This window comes from Mytilus galloprovincialis, chromosome 2 (assembly GCF_965363235.1).
Source record: "Mytilus galloprovincialis chromosome 2, xbMytGall1.hap1.1, whole genome shotgun sequence".
Classification (NCBI taxonomy): Eukaryota; Metazoa; Mollusca; class Bivalvia; order Mytilida; family Mytilidae; genus Mytilus; species Mytilus galloprovincialis.
The window spans coordinates 8,633,609-8,659,068 of record NC_134839.1 but is presented as its reverse complement, the minus strand read 5'-3'; the positions used below and the strand labels follow the sequence as shown (position 1 = coordinate 8,659,068).

The 25,460-nt window shown below is 32.1% G+C and overlaps 1 protein-coding gene across 1 annotated transcript; it reads right to left on the bottom strand.

Annotated features, from left to right (window-relative positions):
- Nucleotides 1-5,522: 5,522 nt before the first annotated feature.
- LOC143062816 (phytanoyl-CoA dioxygenase domain-containing protein 1-like) lies at nucleotides 5,523-19,580 on the bottom strand. The gene is made up of 11 exons (XM_076234626.1): nucleotides 19,482-19,580; nucleotides 14,569-14,712; nucleotides 13,963-14,038; nucleotides 12,424-12,471; nucleotides 11,999-12,054; nucleotides 11,560-11,622; nucleotides 10,802-10,823; nucleotides 8,510-8,635; nucleotides 7,831-7,959; nucleotides 6,856-6,982; nucleotides 5,523-5,912 (listed from the first exon to the last, which is right to left on the bottom strand). Exons 1-11 carry the CDS (start codon nucleotides 19,509-19,511, stop codon nucleotides 5,855-5,857), a joined length of 879 nt encoding a protein of 292 aa, XP_076090741.1. The 5' UTR covers nucleotides 19,512-19,580; the 3' UTR covers nucleotides 5,523-5,854.
- Between the last annotated feature and the right edge of the window lie 5,880 nt (nucleotides 19,581-25,460).

Here is a 25,460-nt window from a genome sequence, read left to right as displayed (position 1 = left end):
GACTGTTGTCATCTTGTGGTCACTCAGACTGTTGTTATCTTGTTTTTACTATAACCGTTGTTAAGTTGTTCTCACTCAGACTGTTGTTATTCTGTTCTCACTCAGACTGTTGTTATTTTGTTCTCACTCAGACTGTTGTCATCTTGTTCTTACTCAGACTTTTGTCATCCTTTTCTCACTCACTTAGTTGTTATCTTGTTCTTAATCTGACTGTTGTTATCTTGTTCTTACTCAGACTATTGTTATCTTGTTATCACTCAGACTGTCTGTTGTCATCTTGTTCTTACTCAGACTGTTGTTATCTTGTTCTTACTCTGACTGTTGTCATCTTGTTCTTAATCTGACTGTTGTTATCTTGTTCTCACTCAGACTGTTGTTATCTTGTTCTCACTCAGACTGTTGTAATCTTGTTTTTACTCAGGCTGTTGTTATGTTGTTCTTGCACTGACTGTTGTTTTCTTTTTCTTAATCTGGCTATTGTTATCTTTTTCTTATTCTAACTTTTGTTATATTGTTCTCACTCCAACTACTGTATTTTTATTCTCACTCAGGCAGTTGTGACCTTGTACATATTCACTGTTGTAATCTATAACCAATCATGTTATAATCTTGTTGTCACTCAGACTGTTGTTATCTTGTTCTTAATCAGATTGTTGTTATCTTGTTCTTACTCTGACTGTTGTCAGGGGCGGATGCAGGAATTTTCGAAAGGGGGGGTGCTAACCCAGGGCACCCAGGGCAAAGGGGGGGGGTGCAAAACATATGTCCCGATACAAATGCATTGATCGGCAAAAATAAAGGGGGGGGGGGGTGCGCACCCCCGGAACCCCCCCCCCTGGATCCGCCACTGGTTGTAATACTGTTCTTACTCCGACTGTTGTAATATTGTTCTTACTTTATCTTTTGTTATATTGTTCTCAGTCCGACAAATGAGGGCCCTCATGGGGTTTTTGATTATGTGATTACTTGGCCGTTTTTTTAATGATTATTTGATTATTAAGCCAAATATTTCATGATTATTTGATTACCTAGGACTGTATTTTTAGTTTATGATTATTTGATTACTAAAGATAAGCAAATATTTAATGATTATGTGATTATATTGGCAAAAAAATGGTGATTATGTGATTACTAGGACCCCCCCATGAGGGGCCTCACAAATGTAATCTTGTTCTTACGCAGGCTGTTGTGAAATTGTACATACTAGTATCCACTGCTGTGATCTATAACTAACTATTTTGTAACTATTAGGGCGTTAGTTTTTCTCGTTTGAATTGTTTTACATTGTCATTTCGGAGCCTTTTATAGCTGAATGCGACATTGGCTTTGCTCAGTGTTGAAGGCTTGTTAATTTCTGTGTCATTTGGTCTCTTTTCAAGTATCAAGTTTCCGTCTGAAATATGGCCATTGTCCATGACCTCATTGTCATGGTTAAGTTGTTACTTGAAAAAAGTTAAGTTTTTTTTAGATACTAGCTATTATAATAGTTTCTCTCTTATTATGAGTAAAAGGATAACAATATTTGGTATGTGCGTACATCGCAAGGTCCCGATGTCCGTCAGGCATTTTTCACTTGACCTCGACCTCATTACATGGATCAGTGAACAAGGTTAAGTTTTGGTGGTCGTCCATATCTTAGATACTTAAGACAATAGGTCTAATATATTTGGAGTATGGAAGGATTGTAATGTGTACATGTCCAGCTGGGTGTCACCTGACTTTGACCTCATTTTCATGGTTCAGTGGGTATAGATAACTTTTTGTGTTTTGGTCTGTTTCTCTTATACTGTATGCAATATGTCAACTATATTTGGTGCATGTAATGATTGAAAGGTGTACATGTCCAACTAGCAGTTGTCATCTGACCTTAACCACATTTTTATTATTCAGTGGTCAAAGCTAAGTTTTTGAGTTTTGGTCTTTTTTCTAATACTATATTCAATAGGTTTAGTATATTTTCTGTATGAACATATTTTATGATGTACATGTCAGTCTTGCGGGTTTTAATTGACCTTGACCTATTTTCATGGTTCATTGCTCAGTGTTAAATGTGTGTGTGGCTTTTTATCTCCAACTATAAGTAATAGGTCACCTATTTTTGTTTACGGAAGGATTGTAAGCGGTACATGTACACTGTTCATCTGACCTTGACCTCATTTTCATGATTCATTGGTTAATGTTTAGTTTTCTTGGTTAAGTCTGTTTCGTAGAAACTGTAAGCAATGGGTCAACTATGCAATGGGTCAACTATATTTAGTGTATTGAATGATTGAAAAGTACATGTATTTTTTTTTATTTTATAAGTCCTTGACCTCATTTTCTAGGATCATCGTTAAGTTTATTTGATAGTTGTAGTTAAACTTAATAATTAGGACTATAAACGTTATATCAATTGTTAGTAAAGAAAGCGACATTTCAGTGTGTGTACTCTTTTGTTGTGATCTTTTACCTACTCCAACAGACGAGTTATGTTTGGGTTTTCCCTGATTGTAGTGATCTAGCTTGATCTTATTTTGTCTTTGTGTGAGCCTCTATTTACTCTGAATGTCAGGATCTTTTAAATCTGATTGTTGCGAGTTTGTTATCTGGTTCTTACCTTAACTGGCTACGAGATCCTGTACTTCTCTGACTGTTGTTATCTGGTTCTTACCTTAACTGTTGGGATCCTGTATTTTATACAGACAAATGGTACGAGATCCTGTACTTCTCTGACTGTTGTTATCTGGTGCTTTATACCGTGACTTGTTGGGATCATGTATTTAGTTACAGACAAATGGCTTCGAGATCCTGTACTTCTCTGACTGTTGTTATCTGGTTCTTACCTTGACTGTTGGGATCATATATTTACAGACAAATGGCTACGAGATCCTGTACTTCTCTGACTGTTGTTATCTGGTGCTTACCTTAACTGTTGGGATCCTGTATTGACAGACAAATGGCTACAAAATCCTGTACTTCTCTGACTGTTGTGAGATTGTACTTACTCTGACTGTTAGGATCCTGTATTTACTGACAAATGGCTACAAGATCATGTTCTACTCAGAATGTTGTGATATTTGTACTTACTTGGATTATTGTAATCATGTACCTCAACTGACTGTTGTTATCTTGCTCGTACTCTATTGTTATCTTCTACTTATTATACCTCACGTAACGAAGTTGCGGAGGGTATAAATTAGTGTTTTCGACCCGTCCATCCGTCCGTGAGTCTGTCAGTCCTGTTTCTTGTCATCGCAACTTGTTTCAAACCACACAACAGAATTTCATGAGACCTTTTTAGATAATAAGCACATACTATGTAAATGTGCATATCGACAGGAAATTACAACTCAATTTTTGGAAAGATTAGAACTTGTTCTAAATCTTTTCTTAGGCACTAGCCTCCCTAACAACAGGACAGGTTAGCTACTGTTACTAAATGTATTCACACTGAAATATAGTTCCCTATGGTTCTGATATATGTGCACATAATACACATATAAACTGAAAAAAACTGGGTATATTATTGGAGCAGTTCATTCAAGAATGTTTGTCATTAAGGTGTGTTGATGTGCAGGCTTTTAAAAAACATTTTGATTAGGTAACTGAGTATTGATTCAACAAGTATGATTGACAACTGTCATTATCACTAAACAATCAGAGACAAGGTGAACATTTAATTACAATGCCCCACCTCCTAAACTGCCAATCAAATTGACCACATTACCTATCAACCTCAGTCTTATATAGTTATACAGACCACTCAATATAATTCTTAATACACAAGTATTTGACCTCATAATTGAATACACAAATGTGTATATTAGATGTATTTATTTGGCTTTTTAACTATTTTGATCTGAGCGTCACTGATGAGTCTTATGTAGACGAAACGCGCGTCTGGCGTATAAAATTATAAGCCTGGTACTTTTGATAACTATTTGATATTTATAAGGATGATAGATTTATTTATTGCCAATTACTTTTGATCTACATTACATAAAGTGATTCTGTAGATTATATCTGAAAGATAAATGATTAATGGATTAACAAGATCTTAAAAAAAATGAAATATGAATATAAATATGAATAAATAAAAGGTATTCAAGTAAGGCCTATAATTTACTTGATAAATTTCCAATAATCATCTGTAATTAATCAACAATTAAATTAGTACACTTTTTTTTATGAGGAATTGGCTTGAAACAGTTTTAAAATTTTAAAACTTTTAATTATAACAAACCATTGTTTATTAGTTTATTCCCATCAATCATTATGTCTATTTTAGTCATTTGAATTTTTATTAGAAGTGAATATATATTTTTGCAATCAAGAAAGAATCCACATTTCAATAAGATAAGTTTTTTAATTGGTTTACGTTGAAAAAGTACATTTTCAATGCCCTGTGTTGAAAAATACCTTAAAATTGACCAAAAGGCACTCTAAAACTTTTAATCTTCAATGCCCTATAACCTCTGTTTCAACTTACAAAATGCCCCATAACAACATTTTTCAATTTTTTTTGTTGACACTTGAAAGTTTTAAGCTGTTGGTCCAGATTTATGTCTTACAAGGATAGTTGGTAACATTTACTTGAAGAATTTTTGTTTTTTTTTTGTTTTTTTGAAACATGTTCAGAACCGGCAACATAATTTCGATAAGATATAAACTGCAGTTTAAATAAAATTGTGCAAATTAAGAGACCCATATTATTTAATTTGAGCTCATTTTATCCTCATACTGGAAAAGCAAGTTTCCTTCTAAAGACATGCTGTAAATGCAATTTTCAGCAATAGTGCTTTATAAATGTTCATTTTCCCCCACCATACCTTAATATGAAATAATTCAAACTACTCTTCTAATCTTTCCATGAGTGATTTCCATCACTTTGATTTTCTTGGAGTTACACCCCTTTAAACTTATTTGCTTCAATAAACTACTGCAACAGTTTGTCATCGCAACTCCTCCGAAACCACACAACAGAATTTCATGTAACTTTTTTGGATAATAAGGACATACTATGTAGATGTGCATATCCACAGGAAATAGATTCAATTTTTTTCTAGGAGTTACGCCCTTTAAATTTTTTTGCTTCAGTTTGTTAACGCAACTCCTCTGAAACCACACAACAGAATTTCAGAAAATTTTATAGATAATAAGGACATACTATGTAGATGTGCATATCGACGGGAAATTATGATTCAATTTTTTTTTCTTTCTGGGTATACAATTTTTTTTTCTTACAGTTATCTTATTTTTCCAGTGACAATGTGGGAAGGTGGGGTATGTGAGCGCGCTCAATAAGGTTCTTTAAATATGACTGTTGGGATTCTGCTTTGCCCCTGATTGTTGTAATATTGTGCTTACACCAACTGTATTGAACTTGATCTTAATCTGTCTATTGTGATCTTGTTCTTACTTAGACTGTTCAGAGCTTGTATTTACTTTTGATTGTTGTGAACTTATACTTGATGATATTGCTAATTCATTATACCCAATCAGACAGAATAAAATATACAAACACACAAATAAAAAACATAACATTTTTTCACAAGCCTTTTGAGTGCATTTTATTTATATTTAAACATATAAATCATAACTGAATCAAAAGATATATTAACAATCAATTAAATACAAAGACAGTTTTCAGTTCTGATTGCATCAAGATAAAATTAATCTAGAATATATTTCTTTATTATATTTCATTTTCAAATAACTATTATAAAATCATTGGAATCCTATCTGTAAAGTCAGTAATCCATAATCATCATAAAATAAATTTGACATAGTCAGGATGAGATAAAGCTTAGATAATAATCTGAATATCTGTTTATATTACATGTCCATTTGAATCACCTTTTGTAAGTAACAACCATCATTCAGGAGACGTGTCATACAGTGGTGTGAATGGTACTGCTTCTGATGGTTGTAGCCTAAAAACAAAAACATAACCTTGTAATGATTAATTTAGGTTATATATTGATATGTACAAATTCTGTATTTGGTAATTGCCGTCATTGTAATTATGTATTTCTTAATTTTATTTTTTTTTACTGTGGATTCATTATTATTCGTTGGATACCAATTTTCATGGGTTTCATGGGTAAAGGGAAACCACAAATTTAAGGGTTCAACGAATTACAAATGTTCCATATAAATGTAAGCAGACTAAAGGAAAACCTTGATATCTAATATCTACAAAAATGGAAGTACATGTATTCCTAAATCCAGGAAAATTGATACCCAAGAAATAATCCACAGTACTCTATAACAACAACAGTCAAAACAAGTTATAAGAGTAGCCATCACAATTTTATTTGATGTTCCAATATTGATTATTCTTTTTTTTCATATTTTTTAATTTTATTTCATTGTTGTTTGTTCACATTTACAATAGACTATTTTCAGCAAACAAACTTTTGACTCTGGAGTATTTAATTTGTTGACAGGTTACCCACTCTTTGGTAAGACATACTGGTACTTTATCGAGTAAGAGCAATTTAAAGAAGTAAAATCAAGCTTATGTTTGGTGCAATTTTGGGTAAAAAAAGAATGTGTTTCTATGTTCCGTGGACCGTGAAATTGGGGTCAAAACTCTAATTTGGCATTAAAAATAGAAAGATCATATCATAGAGAACATGCATATATGTGTACTAAGTTTTAAGTTGATTAGACTTCGACTTCATCAAAAACTACCTTGCCCAAAAACTTTAACAATGTTTAACCTGAAGAGGGACAGACGGACAGATGAACGGACCAGAAAACATAATGCTAAAAAATGGGGCATAAAATCTACTGTTTTTCAATGATTATGTGCATGTATAAAAAACATAAAAGAGTTATCATTAAACTTTACTTATTAGTCTATATACTAACCAATTTTCCTCTGAATACTTTGTATTTTTTTGGTCATAGACATGAAAGGTGTAGATATTGCGTGACTTATCTGATGTATTCTTTTCACTCTTATGAACCACCTCACCATGTATCAGAACGAGGCCACCTGTAAAATACATAAAATCAACAAATCATTGTATTTAACCTATAAATACCACTAAGGTACAAGTTTAATATCTTGTTTGCATTTCCATAATTCTGTGCATTTTAATGACACAATTTTAAGATCAGATTTCTGGGATGAACGTTATTGCCCATGACCATTAGCATTTTATTTCTAAAAGATTATTAACACTCTAGGTGACTGCTTCAATGAATCTTTGCAACATGATAAGTGTACCTACTGTAAATTGTTAAACTTTTTGAATTGGTTGTTACGAAAATTCATTTCATTATCCTTTCTTATAACATGTATAATGAAACACTTTAATGATTTTATAATTCAGTTTTGAATGCAACTTCATGCAGGTGTGCAGTAACTTATTGGTTCATAGAAGATAAAAAATGTACATTAAGAGATTAACACAAATGTCATATATCCCTGAAACCTGACAAACTTATTTATTCAGTAGTTTTTAGAGCTTTTGTTAATTTTCCCTTTTAGTAGTCAATGCAACAGACCTCTTAAACCTTATTTATAATATAAAAATTTCCTTTTTTCATATTGAATGTTTACAAATTAGATATTTTTTTAGCATTTTTTTTGTACTTGCATGAGCAACATGACAGGTATTGCATGCAGAGCAGGAACTGCTTACCTTCAAGACCACTTGAGTTTATTCCCAGTTTTTGGTGGAGTTTGTGTTGATCAATCTTTGGTTTTCTATGTAGTGGTTTCTTTGTCTTTTTGTATTTAGCCATGGCGTTGTCAGTTTTCCTTTGACTTTAAGAGTTTTGAAAGGCCCCTTCAAATTTTCCAGCTATTTTGAAGTTTTTTTTTAATTCTGTCGTTACCTTTCTTGACTGGTGCAGGTACCCACTTGTTGTCATCAAACTTTTCTGCTTCACCTCTGAATGTACATGTAGGCTGTCCTTCACTCTTATCGGGGTTTCTGATCATTCTTCTGTTGCCATAGATACCACCTTAAATACATAATAGTATTCAAATTCTGAGAAAAACATTGTTATTTGATATCCCCAAACTATCTTCTTACAAAATAAGAAAAGGCCAATTTATATTTCATAAAATGTTTTGGTCATCACAAAACTTTAAACAAAAATCTCATAACTAGACATCTTCAGTTATGAAACAAATCTATGAAATTTTGTGCTAAAAATTTTAAAATATGAAGAAAATGTCCAAGATTTGTTCTGAAACCTCCAAAGAAAAAACTGTTTGTTGTTCATTGGATTTTTTTCCCCTTCTGCTGATTTATTTACTTTTTTGGGTACCACTTTTAGTGGATTAAAGAAAAAAATGTACTTTTAAGGATAACAGATTTCATGGTTTTGTCAAAGTCTGCATACAAACATTTTATTGTTAAATATTTATATAGATATTAGTGTTTATCTATACATAATCCAGGAAAACAGGTATCCCACTAATAATACTGATTCCACAGTATTAAAAATATTCATATTAAAAAGAAAATAAAAGTATGAATTAAAGAGAATAATGAATTATGGGACATACTTTTATGAGATCCTGGAATAAAATATAGACATCCATTTTCTTCCTTGGCATCTTCCAATGCTATCCAGATTCCAAATAACTTCATAGGATCAGTGTGAAGAAAGGTGGCATCTTGATGAGGAATAACTGCAAACAATACAATTGAAAATTATTTAGTTAAAAAAATAATACATATTACAAATAATCATTCAGAGAGCATGCTTATTTCTATTACAAAAATGCAACTCTTTCTAAACAATACAAAGACATGTGTATCAATTTCTGTAAAAAACATTATGGCAGTATAATGCATTTAATGTATGGAAGTCATCACTGGACATGCATTCAAATAACCATGGAAAAGTTATATATTTATAAGACCAACATTGATAATTCTTTACCGATTGATAGCTTGATTTTACTTCTTTTAGTTGAGTTGACTCTTGACTGGTTTTTTTTCTTCAGAATATGAGGTAAAATGAAATATTTAGTAATACATGTACTACTTTTATGCAGACAAAACATTGGGATAGCTGTTTGTTTGTATGAATAAAGTCACTAGCATTTCATTGATGAAATGATATCAATGGACTTGAGCATGTGACATTGCTACACTGATACACGACGTATCTAAGGGAGCTTTCATATAGTACTAATTAAACAAGGTGTTTAAAAACACTTTTGTTATGGGGTACCAAACACCTTGACTAAAACTCGGGTCCCATTGGGGTCTAAGTGTGACGCGAGATTGCTGATTTTTTGTAAGCGTGACACGTCAAAGTCAAATTATTGTGCCGTAAAAACAGGAAATGAGGTCTAGCGGGACATGGGAAATTACCAAAAAATGAGAATTGCTTACGTATATAGTGTAAGCAGGATACTGGAATCTGATAAAACAGTAAGCGGGATCCGGGATCCTTACCCCCCAATGAGACCCCTAAAACTTATTTGGCTCATTTAATTTTTATATAATTTTGACAAAATATTTACTTTGACCCTTTGAAAATTTTTTCAAATAACTTGAACCAAACACTTTCTCAGAAAATTTTCATTGGATGTATAGCAGTTTGACAAACACCAATTTTGATCATTGAGAAGCTTTTTATTTCCTTAACAATACGATAAGATTAAAACGTTTAGCTGATTTTACAGAGTTATCTCCTTGTAGTGTTATGTACCACCTTAAATCACATCAGTTAATTTAAGAGCTGTGATTAGTTATTGATACTTTGTTAAGTTAAAGCTCTTGCATTGAACAATCCATTTATGTGGTTTTGTATAGGAAAGAAATTTTTCCCTCTGATCATGAGTGACAATATTTCTCCATCCAATATAGTCAAAAAATTTATTGCCTCATACTCACCATAGCTGAAATGTTTTGAAATTTAAGGGCAAACGATACAGTTACAGGGAATGTAATGACGTTGCTAACGTAAAATGTTATTTTCGCGACGTCAAACTCTGACATATCGGAAAGATGCATTTTTCGACTGATTTTTATCATTCAAACTGATTTAATTTGAAAACGAGTGCATGAACCCTATTTTTTAAAACAGCAATTTGTTTCATTTTGCAAGGAGATTATGTGACCCAAATTTTATAAAACTGTTAATAGCGCATTTTTTTAAATTTTGATAAACATGCAACAAAAAATGACGTTTTTTCCTCTATTCATGAACATTTGATAAATATAGAGTTATTTCGGAATAAAAATTGCATAATTTTTAATGATACTTATAAAAAACAGAAATTACCGATTATTTAACAAAAACCATTTAGTGTTTATCTTTTAAAACAAAAAAGTTATGTCTTTCTTTCGAAAAAGAAAATACGGACACAAATCTGAATTTTGAGCAAATATACAAAATTTCGAACTCATTTTACTCAAAAAGTAGCACATGAAGGTATATTTTTTATTACATATTTGATTTAATGAGGTAAAAAATAGCCTATATGCAAATTTTCATCAACTTGTAAATACAGGTTCAATACTGTATCGTATGCCCTTAACTATCTAAAGAACCTTCCTTACATAGGAGAATCTACTGTTAACCAACTTATTTCCCAAACTTAGAGAGAATTTAATAATGTGGATATCAATTGTGGCAAAGATGTCAAACTTGGATATTATCCTTAATAAAAACATTGAAAATATTATAAAATTATGATTTATGTTTGTGTGAAGTTACCTTTAAAAGAGTCAACTTAAAATAAAATATATGTCAAATAGATTCGGTTCACAGTAAATTGAGCATGCAAAAGCAGGTGAATTGAGACACACTACTCTTGGGTATATATATTACCTCAACATACCTTCTCCTCCTATTCCTGGTTGCTAAAATAGTCAGTTCAAAATGTTTAATATAAACTACAGAATACATACATTTTATATTTTCAATTGTTTAAAAGGCTCAATTCTAACCTACACATTTGGGAAATTTCAAGACACTTTAGAATGAGTGATAGATAATCTGTTGGTTTTTCAGAGAAGCTACAGTTCATAGCTGAGATACTTGTTAGATGTATGCTCATCAATGCTGGGAAACAAACGCAATGCTGAACCTTAGGTTTTTTATAAAATGGGGGAATATAGCTTATTACAATGTGTAAAAAGAAATTTTCAAGGATGACTAACTTTTTGCTTTTTTGGGGCTGAAACATTTTGACCCGAAATGCTCCCTTCATGATTTTAAATGCATTGTAATAGGCCATGAAACACAAACACATGTAGTGTTTTCAGCGATGATTTAACCATCCCATCATAGACATTACATTGTTTTATGTTTGAGGAGAAATCATTTGATTTATGTTTTTTTCTTCATCCAAAGCACAAAATAAATCATTAAAAATATGCATTTCATTAAGTACTTGGATTTTTAGCTTGCTTTAACCTTGAAATTTATGAAAATGGATGTGCACAATCAAAAGTTATTTCAGTGCTTACAAACATTTGTCACCTATCTTTTATAATTCACTAACTGAAACTTTGTACATTCTATTTTATCTTTTCTTATGAGTTATTTGAAATTGCTATGTTAAAAGTATAGTTATCCTAGTTTTGTTATTCTTACCTTAAAAATGTACATACTCTGACATACAACAGGATCAACAAGACTGATTGACTTAGCTATTGCCTGTAAACATAAACGTATCAAATATCCATTCTTATTACATAGTGTAAAGTTTATTCATTTCATACAAAATTTGATTTCATGAAGAAATAAAAGTTGAACTGCGAGCTATTGGTCAATATTGAAACAGAAATTAACAACTATATGGTTATATATACTTATAAATATTCAGTTGCAAGGTGCATTTGACTCCACTCTTAAATGAGTAAAATTGCCAGTTTGCCAGTGGTCATGTTCCACCACCAATAAAAACTGGCATGCAAGAAATGGATATGAGTGCAGAAAATGGTTCCATAGTTAAGACAAAAATCAATCAATCTTTTTAATCCTAATTAAAATTGAAGTAATACATTAAACTCTTATTTATATATATAAATACCTTTATTCTTTCATCAAATGTCAACTTTTTAAAAACTGGATTCAGTACATGTAATGCTGTGAAAAATAAAATTAGAAGATAACTGTATTGTATCTAATGTAATGATGTTCACAAATTAAGTTTCCTTGCAACATGTTAGCGAAGCCTGTAAACGTTATTTGTGACCATCAAATTTCAATTGATGCTGTCGCATCTTAAATATAAGTTCACAACATACAACATTTGGCTCAAAATAGTTAACCTAATAATGAAGACAAATATCCTTTTAAATACTACTGGTAGTTAGAAAAAAAAATAGAGGTACTTGCACTATTACTTCGCTTTGGATATTTTCCTGTAAATGTAGGAATAGTTAGTGTTGCCAAAGAAATTGATTGCTTTTTTCATACAGTATTTTCAAACATGATCATTTACAAATTACTCACCATGACCAATCTTATTCAGTGAAAGGTGTTTCTCTACTTTTAATTTTCCTGTAAAGGACCAACAAAAATAACTTCATTAGACAACTTGCACATTGTCTTATATATTTGTTCACTCACTTCAAATAACCATTTTAAAGTTAATATAGGGTTCTAATAGAATGTGAAATTCAATCTTAACAACTAAGTCTGATATAGGGAAACTGACAATCCTTGTCAATTATGATTTCAGTTGAGTGCACCCACATGACCATGGATTCGAACTCACAACCTAAGTGTTGACTGGCTAGTGATTACAGTAGTAACTACTTAGACCACAGAGGCCCTTAGTGTGATCCAATGATGACTAAATTCTGTATATACATTATCATTCAGTATAGTCCATTTTCAAATTACAGACTGAGACCAGGATGTCCTATCACAGAGTAGGACAGTCGTCACACTAAGTGGCAGCTCAGGCAGCCCAGGCTTGTAAAATTGCTCTCGGGCCTGTAAATATCTACAGGCCAACAGAATCTAACTAAACATTTTCAAAAATTTAGCTCTGGGCCTGCAGATTTAACAGTTCATCATGAAGACTGGTAGGAAACCTGTTGAAAAATTGTAAAACCTGGAGTCAAATTGATATTTTTTTCCTGTAATGGAGGAGAAGGAATTGTGGACAGAACCAAAATGTATACTTTTTCTGATAACTATAATTCGACAAGCCATAAACTAGTCATAGTGTATATCTAATTTACAAAAGCAGCATAATGAAAGAAATAATAACATTAAAGGAAATGAAGGAGATATGTTATATGGTCTTTGAGGCATCTATCCATAAAGACCAAAGGACTTAAACATGTGAACAAATACAGCTCACCATATAGTCTTTAACAAGGAGTAAAACCTATACAGTATACATTTTGTAGTATATTATATAACAAAAAGAAGAAGTGGGATGATTGCCAATGAGACAACACTCTACAAGAGACTAACCAACAATGAAAGTAACTACTATAGTTCACAGTAAGACCTTTAACAATGAGTAAAGCCCATATACTGCATAGTCAGCTATAAAAGGCCCAAAATTGACAAATGTAAAACAAGAAAACTACTGGCCTAATTTATGTATAAAATAATGAATGAAAAAAATATATGTAACACAGCAACTAACAACAATTACTGAATTTCAGGCTCATGGCTAGGGACAGTCACACAGACATTGTGTCAGTCTGCACGGTTAGCCACTAGTCCGATGCCCCAGACTAGTAAAATTTTATTCCGACTAGTAAGTTTTTGCAAAAATGTGTTTGGACAAATAAGAAAAATGTCAGAATAGTGGTCTTTGGACTAGTAGTTGAAAAAGTTTTCGGTGCAGACTGCAGTGTTGGGGTCATACCAGTTTGTTTATTTTAAAATACTAATAAAATCTAAACAAAATAATTAACATCTTAAAAATTAATTATTACATGAAAAATTTCAATCATACCCTATTGAGTCTCATACATAACATGTTATATATCATATTTTACAATAGACATTTTATGGTGAGTATCTTACCTTGTTCATCTCTAGCTCCATCTTCAAAAAAGAATCTTATTTTGTCACCACTATTAAGAAAGTAATCATCTGATGTCTGAAACGAGGAAATTTAAGTAAGACTTTGTTCAGAAGCATTGGTGCATCCTTCCCAGGTTTTGCAAAGAATAGTATTTTACATATATATCTTCCATAAAAAAAGAATCAGACTTTGGCTTTAAATACATGCTTAAGATATTTTTTGTCTTTTTTGTGTGTTTTGTGTTTCTTTTGAATTTTTCATCTCTTTATTTTTGACAACTTTCTTCATATGTATAAAACTGATTTTTTATGAGATATCTTTTAAGCATTTAAATATTGATTCTCTAAAACTATATCATGCTATATAAACATCACTGATATCATTCAACTGACTGATTATGCATTAGCATTACTGCTTACTCTATGTCAGTGCCATCAAGAACTTAGAAGCCATCTTAATTTCAGAAAGTGATATGTACCAAACTTCATATCAGTGTATAACAAATAATATTTTCATATCAAGTGTATCTGTTAACCTCTTACAAGGATGGATTTAGTAGCATTTAAATTGGCCTGTGAAATTTGTAGACTAAATTAAATTCTAACCCTTTTCATTTCAAGTGTTGTAAATACTGTGTTATGTTCATCTGGATTCATTTCATCTACAATTTTACCACATTCCTCCCGTATAATGTCTGACTCTGCATCTGTCATGAAATTCTCAATAAGGAGATATCCATCTTCCATAAACTGAAATGATAAAAAAAATAGCAAATACTAAACCAGACTTCTGTGAAGTTATTGGAAAAGAATACTTATTACTTAAATGGTCATAAAATGTTCACAAGCCAATTAGAATTTTTGTTTATCTAAAGCAACTATTATAATGAGAAAAGTTTAAAGGAGAATACTACATGAAGCATTATTTATTTTTGATTTAATAATTTTATTCCAGCTTTAACATACATGTAACCATGATAACCAGAGACTTGCTGACCAAGATGAAATACAGCTACATGTACATATAGTAAAGTGCTAATTCAAAAAAAAAAATTAATAAGTTTATATAAATCCCCATGACAAATTAAAACAAAAAGTCTCCAACCTAGGTAAACATCATGCCAATATTAAATGGAAAATACTAGAAATGCAGCTAACAAACCAGGGACTCACATGTAGTGGTAGGTGGAAAAGATAGTGGACATGTATTATACACTGAAGTTTGCAGAATATACACTTTATAAGATACTGGCTGTTTGCAAATTGAAATAGAATTAACCAACCAATATAACTATAAATATATGAGTAAATAAAGTCACCCTGTGACAGACACATACTCAGATTAGAAGAGGGTGGTAAAGGGGGCTCTGAACAAGGAAATACCTGAAACTAAAATCGCAATCAAAGAGCTGATAGCTCTGAGGTGGAAGAAGGTGAATAAAAGGTTACTTGAATTACCATAAAAGCAGGCCCAATAACCCAGCCTGCATTGTTCCATTATCGTTATGACATATTTCTTCAAACAAGAATGTGTCATAAGTACATGGATTTCCCATCCGTACAAGCATTTTCTATGTTCAATGGACCTAAAAAATTAGGTAAAATCTTTAATTTTGCAGTAAAATTAGAAAGATCATATATATCATAAGGAACACATGTGTACTAAATTTCAAGTTGATTGGATTTCAACTTCATCAATAACTACCTCGACCATTAACTTTAACCTGAAGCAGGACGGACTGACAGACCACAAAATATAATGCCCATAAATTGGGCATAAAAATAGTAAGACTTGTTACATACCTGCCAACTTTTGAAAGTTCCCATGGGGGTTTTTAGTGCACAACAACAATTTTAAAGGTTACAATTTTTAGCAAAGTATTTTGCACGATCTGGACTGTCTAGAAAAAGTGTCATATTTGTATGATGAGCTTACATGGCTTTTTCTTAAGTCTGTTTGTTTGCATGATTCTAGTTATTAAATCGGTAGAAAATTGTCTGTTTGTTGGTCTTCGTGAAAAAAAGAATAGTACATTGTGCTTTAATTGAATACAAAAATAACGTATTATGTCCATAAATTAGTGAAAAAACTACTATTCAGTATTATCTTTATGGTAGTACTGCATCACTGAATTTTGTCAATCAGCCATGCTTCTATCCTTAAGCTGTGTAAGAACCCTCTATGCAGATGAAAATTCACCTGTGACAGTGCAATGTTCACAATTTTATAACTAGATGAAAACAACAAAGTTCAAAATCAAGCATGTTAGACATGTTAGAATAATCTTCAGAGAAAACGTTTTTGATTGGCTTATTAATTTGATCATGAGAAACACACAATTTGAATGGCTGAATACGATTGTTTTACCTTGGGAACAAAATAAGGAACAGATGATTTTCACTAAATCATGTTTTAGAGGGTTTTTTAACGATACCCTTAATATTAATATTTTTTAATAAATGCAAGGACGTATTATAAAACGTTCTTGATAAGAGTGAAGAGAATTAACACAGCGCGAACGTACTATATGGTCGAAAGAACTCAGGACGAACAGAACAAGGGCGAACATGTAAACAGGCTGAGTCGACTGGATACCAAATTCATGCATGCGTACTACAAATATCTACATTAAAAACATCCGGTTACAAGTAGACAAACAACGTTCAAGTAGATGAGATGAAATCTAATAATTTACATAAATAAAAGGTTACATATTTGCGATAGTGATTGTTTTTCAAACAAGGCAGGCAGACATGTAAAACAGATATTCACATTTCAGAATATAAATCTGGAATGTGTTTCAAAATACAAATACCTAGGTTTATATTTAAGCTCATCTGGTTCATTCAGTTATGCTCAAAATGAACTATACAAAAAAATCCCTGAAAGCTCATTTCAAATTAAGGAAAGATCTTTTATCACTTAATCCTGATGTAAAAACAAGTATTCATGTTTTTGACCACACTGTAAAACCTATTTTATTATATGGTAGCGAAATATGGGGGATGTTTAATTCTCTTTCCTCTAAATGTAAGAAGGAAGATATATCTTTTGAAAAATTATATTCAGGTTTACCCTGTGAGAAACTTCATATAAAATTTTGTAAATTTATACTTGGGGTACACAAGAAAACAACAAATGCTGCAGTGTTATCTGAACTTGGAAGATTTCCAATATATTTTAATATTATAAAAGGAATGTTATTGTACTGGTATAGATTAGAGAATTTAGGTAATAATTTTCCTCTATTAAAAGAGGCATATACACAATCAAAGACACTACATCACATGAATATAACATCATGGTATGGTTCAATAAATGTTGTTTTTAAAATACTTGGTATTGACTATACAAATGCCATAAATGCTCCATTTTGTGAATCCTTATACAAATTTAAGAAATATATACAAACCAAGCTATCAACATTGTTTATTAGCTGTTGGAAAAAACAAATAGATAAATTTTCAGACAGTAAACTGAAAACCTACCTTTTATATAAAACAAATTTTGGTTTTGAAAAATATCTAACATTGATCAAGAATTTTGAACTTAGAAGAAGTTTTACTAAATTACGTGTATCTTCTCATAGATTACAAATAGAATTAGGTAGATATCAGGGTATTCCCCGAATTAACAGAATATGTAATAAATGTTCTTCCAATACTGTCGAAGATGAGGCTCATTTTCTATTTGATTGTAACAAATTTGAGGATGATAGAAATTGTATGTTAGCTAGTATTGCACAATATAATTCTTATTTTAATCATATAAACAGTCAAAGCAAAATTATCTGGTTATTTAGTGTAGAAAATGTTGAGTTACTTAAAATAATATGTAATTTTATATACAAACATCTTCCTTAGTGAAGATTAGTTAAAGGAAATCTATGTGTGTATATACATTTGATTGGACATAGAAAATTATATTCATCTGAATATCACAAGCATACTAGCCGATTAAAAAAAAAAAAAAAAAAATAATTGTTAAGATATATTATTTATTCAAATGTTCTCTTATATCCTTGAGGCATCGTCCCCTGGTATCAACTGCATTCAAGTTACCTATGATGCTTCCTTGTTTGCTTTTGATACAGGTAGGAAAGAGACATTTACACACATTTTACATGCCTATGGCCCATAAGGTATCGTCCCCTGGTGTCAGCTGCCTTTAGGAAACCATAATGCTTTCCTATTTGCTGCTGACACAGGATGAGTCATGGACATGTTTAATTTCTACTTTCTTTTTGGCTAATTATTATATATTTAATTGATCCAACTTTTTGTGTACTATACATATGTGGATATCTATTTTTTTTTTTTTTTTTTCTTTTTGGGCTGCTTGTTTGTTATCTATATCAACCACACTTGTAATAAAATGCATTAGTATTAAAAAAAACCCAACATACTATAGATTCTTTATCTACGTATTCTTTAAGAACTTAATTAGTTCTCGTTTAACTTTTTTTTTTTTTTTTATCTCATTGTTTGTATTGTATTATGAAAAAATTATTGATGTTGTAATGTTTATGCCCTTTGGGGCCCATAATTGGAAATAAAAATATCTTATCTTATCTTATCTTATCAATCCTAATTACAAATTAAATGATTCAGATGCTTAATAATGTGTAACAATTGGTGTCAAGAATTTGAAGTTGTTATGAAATTGTAATGCACAGAAACGGATGCGGCATACAGAGGTTCAGTGATTTGAAAGTCGGCACCACAGGTCTTCAGAAGACTTGAAGTTTTCTTCCACCAAAAACTATACAAGGAAAATAGAAATCAGAATAACACGAAGCATGAAAAATAAAATCGTAAATATAGAGGAAAAAGTACAAGAAGTTATTACTCAGCCGTTCTAGGAGATTATGCAGTCATTATTAATAGACATGAAGACCCTGCAGTCACCTGTCTAGCGTCCGCAAGTTGCAACTGATTTGAAAAAGAATATTATTCATAATTTTATAGAAATAAATATCCTAGGAACACATATTTTACAATGTGTAAATTCATGTCCGGACTGACTTCGAATATAGTTACGGTTTACTTTTTATTAAAATGCGGGACAAGCATGAGAAATTAGGAGTACCAACATAAAACACAGAAAATAAATGAGGGGAAACATGAAACACGCACAACCAAACGAACCAAAAACAAGATAACAAGAAATAATACATACATGTAAGAGCACAAAAACACGTGAAATAAAAAGGCTGAAAACGTTGCAGGAAAATAACCCTTTACCACCCTCTTGGAAATTTTGACAGCAACTGGATAACAAATGGGATGTATGATTATGAAGGAGCAAAGATTTTATTCAAAGGCGAAATATTTCAGGACCCGCCCCCTAATGTACTAGTAATAAATATAACTATAGAGCAAAAGCTGACACAGGAACCGGAACCGAAACAAGTCAGCAAATAACTGAAGATCTGAGCATAGTGGAGTGATCCAGCGCTCAGTTACAGACTATGTAAGACTAAGACTATGTAAGATATATTAAACGTTTTTCAATTCACCTTTTGAACTTGTTTTTCTGTAAGTGCCATGGTACTTTATGTGACTAGGGGAAAGAAACATTGTTAACGAGGTAAAATGTTATTGTACTTGTGTTTAACCCTCCTTGTTTGGAGCACTTTAAGGGCATATCCAACAGTTTCAGGGGAGGTAATAACAAAAGTAAACGTCGTCTATTGTTTCCCGTAATTTAACGTTGTTTCAACGACGTCATAACGGAATCACCATTGGAATTGCTATGGCCGTCTGGAAAGGGCGGGTTCTTTCATCAAAGGAAAGGGCACGGCAGGAATCGGCAAAAAACTCATACAGAATATTAACAGAAATAGAACTCATCTTTAAAGATATCTTTGTCGTCTTGATCTATTATAAAAGAAACGCCAGCCATTATCTTGATCATTCTAGACCATACTCACTTAAGTTTCCGTTTTATTGAAATTATCTTCAATACAGTAGAAAACAACGAGAACAAATGCGTAATGATTTATTATTGCATTAGAATGCAAATTGTAATTAATTCTTTACCAAACTTTTCCGAGATTTTGTCATTCAGGATAGTTTCTCTAAAATTGGTTTTACTTAAGAAAGATGGAAAAAAAACTGATTTCTTGAGAAAAATAAGATACGGCGTAAACTAACATTTATCATGCCTTTGCGTTGAAGTCCTAATGTACAATATACATATAGTAGATCTTTAAATGAATACGACCTTTAACTGGTAAACAATGTAAAACAAAAAATGACACTGTAATAAAAAAAAATATTGAAATAGGAAAACATTATTATAGAATGAAATTCAAAACAGTGTGGCTGTGGCCATTGATTGACACATTAAATTCATCCATTGACTGGGACAATTTAGGTGAACGTTTGTATGTAACGACCACTTCTCACTATGTACTTTTTAAAGTAGGTTGGTCCCCTCCGTAAAACATTCAGTATGCCTTCGGAATATACAAATATTAACGGTCGGTATGAGCTAATGATGGCCTTGAACTTGAACGTTTCGGTTCCCGGTTTGACGACGTCCACATACGGTACCAGTTGAAATGGCGTTAAACGTCAGACTGAAGTAATTTCTTGATCATTTCGTGGAAACATCCCAAACTCATTAATTCTTGATTTTATAATAGGGGGAAACATAATTATATTAAAGATCATTAAAGCAAAGGCTTTTAATCGGGCATCGGCAAAATAGCAAATATGATATTTGATCAGCTCTGATTAATATAATTCAGCTATTTCTATACAGTAGAAATCTAAATTGCATCATCATAAATTTGATAAAAATAGATATATACACAATATGACATAGACGATCGCATAGCTAAAAAAAACTTGATTGCTTTTGAAATAATAGCTAGTTATTTGAATTGCATACCATATCTTTAAATAAAATAGGTTTCAACTTGGCTTCCGCTTACCAGGGACTTGCTATTCTAACGGGACTTGTCTCTATTATTTTTAATTAATTTTATTATTATCATGTATACATAAAATGTTCATCTGCTAACTTATATTCTATTTTTCCAACGCCGGTAAAATATCCATTTCTATAGAAATAGGCTATTTTGCCAGTTTGAATTAAGATATTTCACACAGTGCCGGCAATATATATATAGTAACTGCCTTTTATTTTACAACAAAGAAATATAGATTGCATGTCGACTGCTTTCCTCATTCAATAATTCTCGTGAAATGTACGAGCTTGTCATAGATAGCCGATAGAGCGACGATATAATTTATAGGTCAACAAATGAGGGGTGTTAACTTAGAAGGGTCCTGATCCCGAAACCCGGGCTTAAAAACACGAAATCCGGAGGTCCCGAATTTAAATAAATTAAAATCCCGACATCACGAAATTCGGAGAAAGAAATCCCCGGGGATCCCGAAATCCTGAGCTTAAAAAATACGATCGATAAGGCCTCCTATCCCTTCCTCATAAATCTCATAAATGATGAATAAAAACTTTATTGGTGGTACACCATCAGGCTGTTGTTTGATATGTATACACGAGTGGGGGGCTAAATCGCTGTTATTTTAAAACTCTCTCCCTTTAAGCAACGACACATTCCAAGCCCCCCTTTCCATTTCCATTTTTTTTAATCCCACATCCCCACTTTTATCTATCCCTGTCCGGTAAACATAAAAACAGCTTACCTGTTGGTGACCTTCTGCTGTTGTTTTTTTCTATGGTCGGGTTGTTGTCTCTTTGGCACATTCCCCATTTCCATTCTCAATTTTATTGTTATAATTATGCCCTGACCATGGTCTTTTAGGGATTATTTTTTTTATTCATATTTTTACAGAAGTGAAATGTCAAAATAGATCCATGTCTGTTCCTAGTAATAAGATAAGTAAAAAATCTATGTCCTCCTTCTGGTGTATTGAAGGTTTTTTTTCCAAAATTTTTTTAATTATGAAGCTTATTCTTGTTTTGAAGAATCCCACCTGGACAATTATAAAGTACATGCAATTCTTTCAACTTCCGAACTTTTTTTAAAGTGCTTTATTTTTTTTGTATGCTATAAATATAAATCAACAAACACTTACAGTAATGACACGAGCGCATGATACGCCCGTCACATTTTTACAGAATAAATTACTTCTCAATGTCATATTTGAAATTTATGAAAATCAAACAGGAGATTACATTAATAGATATAAACAATTCACCAAAATTTCATAATATTTGCTGACGCATTGTTCAGTTATTGTCCGAAAACTGGAAAATCCCACCTTTTTTTAATTTAATAAAACCCCATAACTCAGAAATGTAAAATCTAAAATTTATGAAATTATAAACATCAACAGATATAAACCGGCGTTTTGTATTTGCGCCAATCTGCATTTCAATTGCGCCGATTTTTTCTTTTATTTGCGCCCAATTTTTTCTTCATTTGCGCCGATTTTTTTTTTACAGGTAAATATAGGTGAATAGTTATAAGAGGATGTGGTATGAGTGCCAATGAGATAACTCTTCATCCCAGTCTTTGAAGGCCTACTAGATACATCTCCAGACTTTTTTTTTTGGCCGAACCCGTAGTTCTTCAGCCTCGGTCTTTCGGTCATCTGCCGCATGGTTATGTTCTTTCTGTGTTTTGACAATAGTTTTCCCATCAGAATCCGTTGTGTCTCTGGCTTTACACAATCTATTGGTACATCGTTAAGATATGTTATTTTTCAAGACACTGACCTTCCGGTATGTATGGCTGTCGATGATTAAAGAATTGACTCCTCGGCTCGTTTAAGTGTACAATATGCCCATTGTCTTACAACGATATTCCAGAACAATATGAATAAAAAAACTTCAAAATGGTTTACTTTTATAAATAAGTACTTGGATGGAGAATTGGCACTCATACCACATCTTCCTATATCTATTAACAAAACATAAGTGAACAACGTTTATAACCAGATTTATCAATATTTCTTCAAGTAATACTACATGTAAAAGTATAAACTTATTTTTTTACCTTTAAATCCAATTTTGAGAAATAATAAAATCGGCGCAAATGAAAGAATGAAAATTTTCAAAATCGGTGCAAATGTCATACGCCCATATAAACGTTTCACTAAAGTTTCTAGTCCGAGATTACTCTGACATCCAACAGCTGTTTTGCCAGACAAGCTTGGGTTGTGGGATCACGTCTTGCAGAGTAATCTCGGACTACAAAGATTCACGAGAACGGCTGAAAGCATTTTTTAGTTTTTCTCAAATTCTAGAGAAATTCCTTTTTCTGACAAATATATGACTCTGTAACTCAGAAACGTGAAATCTAAAATTTATAAAAATCAAAAGGGAGCTCTTGTCAATAGATATAAACAATTCACCAAAATTTCGCATGTTGGTGAAAGCATTCTTTTTAATGAAAAAAAACTCAACTCGGAAACGTAAAATCTTTATCAAATAAAACAAAATGGAGCTCACGTCAATAGAAATAAACAAAGTTTTATGCAAATTGGTAAATGGGTTTTAAAGTTAATGTCCAACATGTTGACGGACGGACAGACAGACAACTGTATACCACAAGATGTTCCGTAAACGGGCATATATAAATTATCTTGATTCTTAATGTCTTTTCTGTTGACGCTATATCTTAATACAGGAAATAAAATACTATATATAGTACCCGGCCTAGAACAATTACCCTCAAACTCAATCCCAGCCTTCTCTTTGTACATGTAGTACAAGTTTAGATAGATATTCTTAAACACAAGTAAATGTCTGGAAACTACAACCAGATGCTCCGCAGGGCGCAGCTTTATACGACCGCAGAGGTTGATAGGCATGAAGAAATTGCAAGGAACCAATATACCAAATAGTTAACATATTACTCATAATCATGGAAATTCACACAACAAAAATTGAAATGAGCCAGACGTCACATCTTGATACGAGTGCAGATGTTGAACCCTGAAGGCTGAACAATATTTGATAAAACGTTCAAGCTTGATACAGCTTTGTATTTCGATTTTGATTAAAATTTGACACAGTAAAGGTTTCCAAAACCGAATGAATGTGGTCTATGCATGTAAAACAAGATTTTACAAATCAATTAAAGATTTCTTCTTCAAACTTTTTAAATCTAAAATTTTTTTTGGAGGGTATGAAATGAATGGTGCAAAATCCTGCATTCTAGGCATTTTTAGAGAGTTTGATAATGTTTTGAATTTGGACACTTTTTATATAAATTTTTCATATTTTCAGACTTTTACTAACACCAAATTTTTAACAACTTTATTTCAATTTATATGTAAGATAATCATCTAAATATCACTGATTTGAGTCTGCTGCCAGAACATAGAACAAACATCGATTCAGTAGAGTTTGCCAAGTTTTTCTATTGCCGGTTCAGTCAAATCGTTTCAGAATCATAATTTGGTCTGCTGATATCCTTATCGCGATGAACATGGAGCATGGCAAGACCGCACAATCTCTCGCCACTCATGCATGCTCTCTTCTAAGTTTTCAGTCGTTTCAGGGCAGTCTGTGTTTCTAAAGGTAGCACATTATCATCAACACAATGATCAATGTCTTCTTCCAATTCCTTCTCCATCAACAATTCGTTAGCAGCATCGGTAGTCACAGTTTTGTTTGCAAAAAAGAATTAAGCTTTCCTGTAAGCACCACCATACAGTCGCAGTTACAAAATATTAAACTCGCTTTTATGCTGACAAAGAGTAGACAAACTAGGGATAGAATGAGATAAGATACAGGTATATGATTCTATCTATAGAGTAAGTATATCTGATATTGGTACAGGGGAAATTGGAATTGAGTTTTTTGACGTTTACATGTAGGTCCGTAATTTCCAATTATTCCTGGAAATAGCTTGGTGGTATTTTAGTTCCAGAATCTATAAATTTAGGGGTTAGGGGTTGGGGGTGTCCGATTCCAAAACCCTGAATATAAAGAAACGAAATTCCGTAGTCCCAAATAAGTAAAGACAAAATCCTGTGTTAAAGGTTCTACCATTCCTCAATAATATCAAATTGGAATATGGGATATTCTTTCAATTTTTAAGGTTAAAGAAACATGGAAAAAAAACTAATCCATGCATGTTTCATATTATTTATATTTTATTTATCTGTAAAGAGAAAGATTAAAGTTCGTGAAATGAATACGCAGACAGGACTGCCCCTTTGCGATGCCCAGTACTTGATTTGTCAAAAGTTGGTGAAACGGAGAAATGAATACGCAGACAAGACTGCCCTCTTCCGAAGACCAGTACTTGATTTGTCAGTCTACTTATCGTTTTTGGATCGTACTAATGAAGTTATATGCAATACTCATACTCTGTTCACAAAAATAGTTTACTAGAATTATTCCTTCTTTACCTTCAGTGTCGCTTTTCCTTTTTCTGCAAGGGCCTGATTTTAATTAGAGATCCATGATGATTATCGTTACTAGGTTAATGTAATTGAGAAACATCACCCGTTGAGATGCTGAGTTATATCCAGGAAGAGTAGTTTAAAAG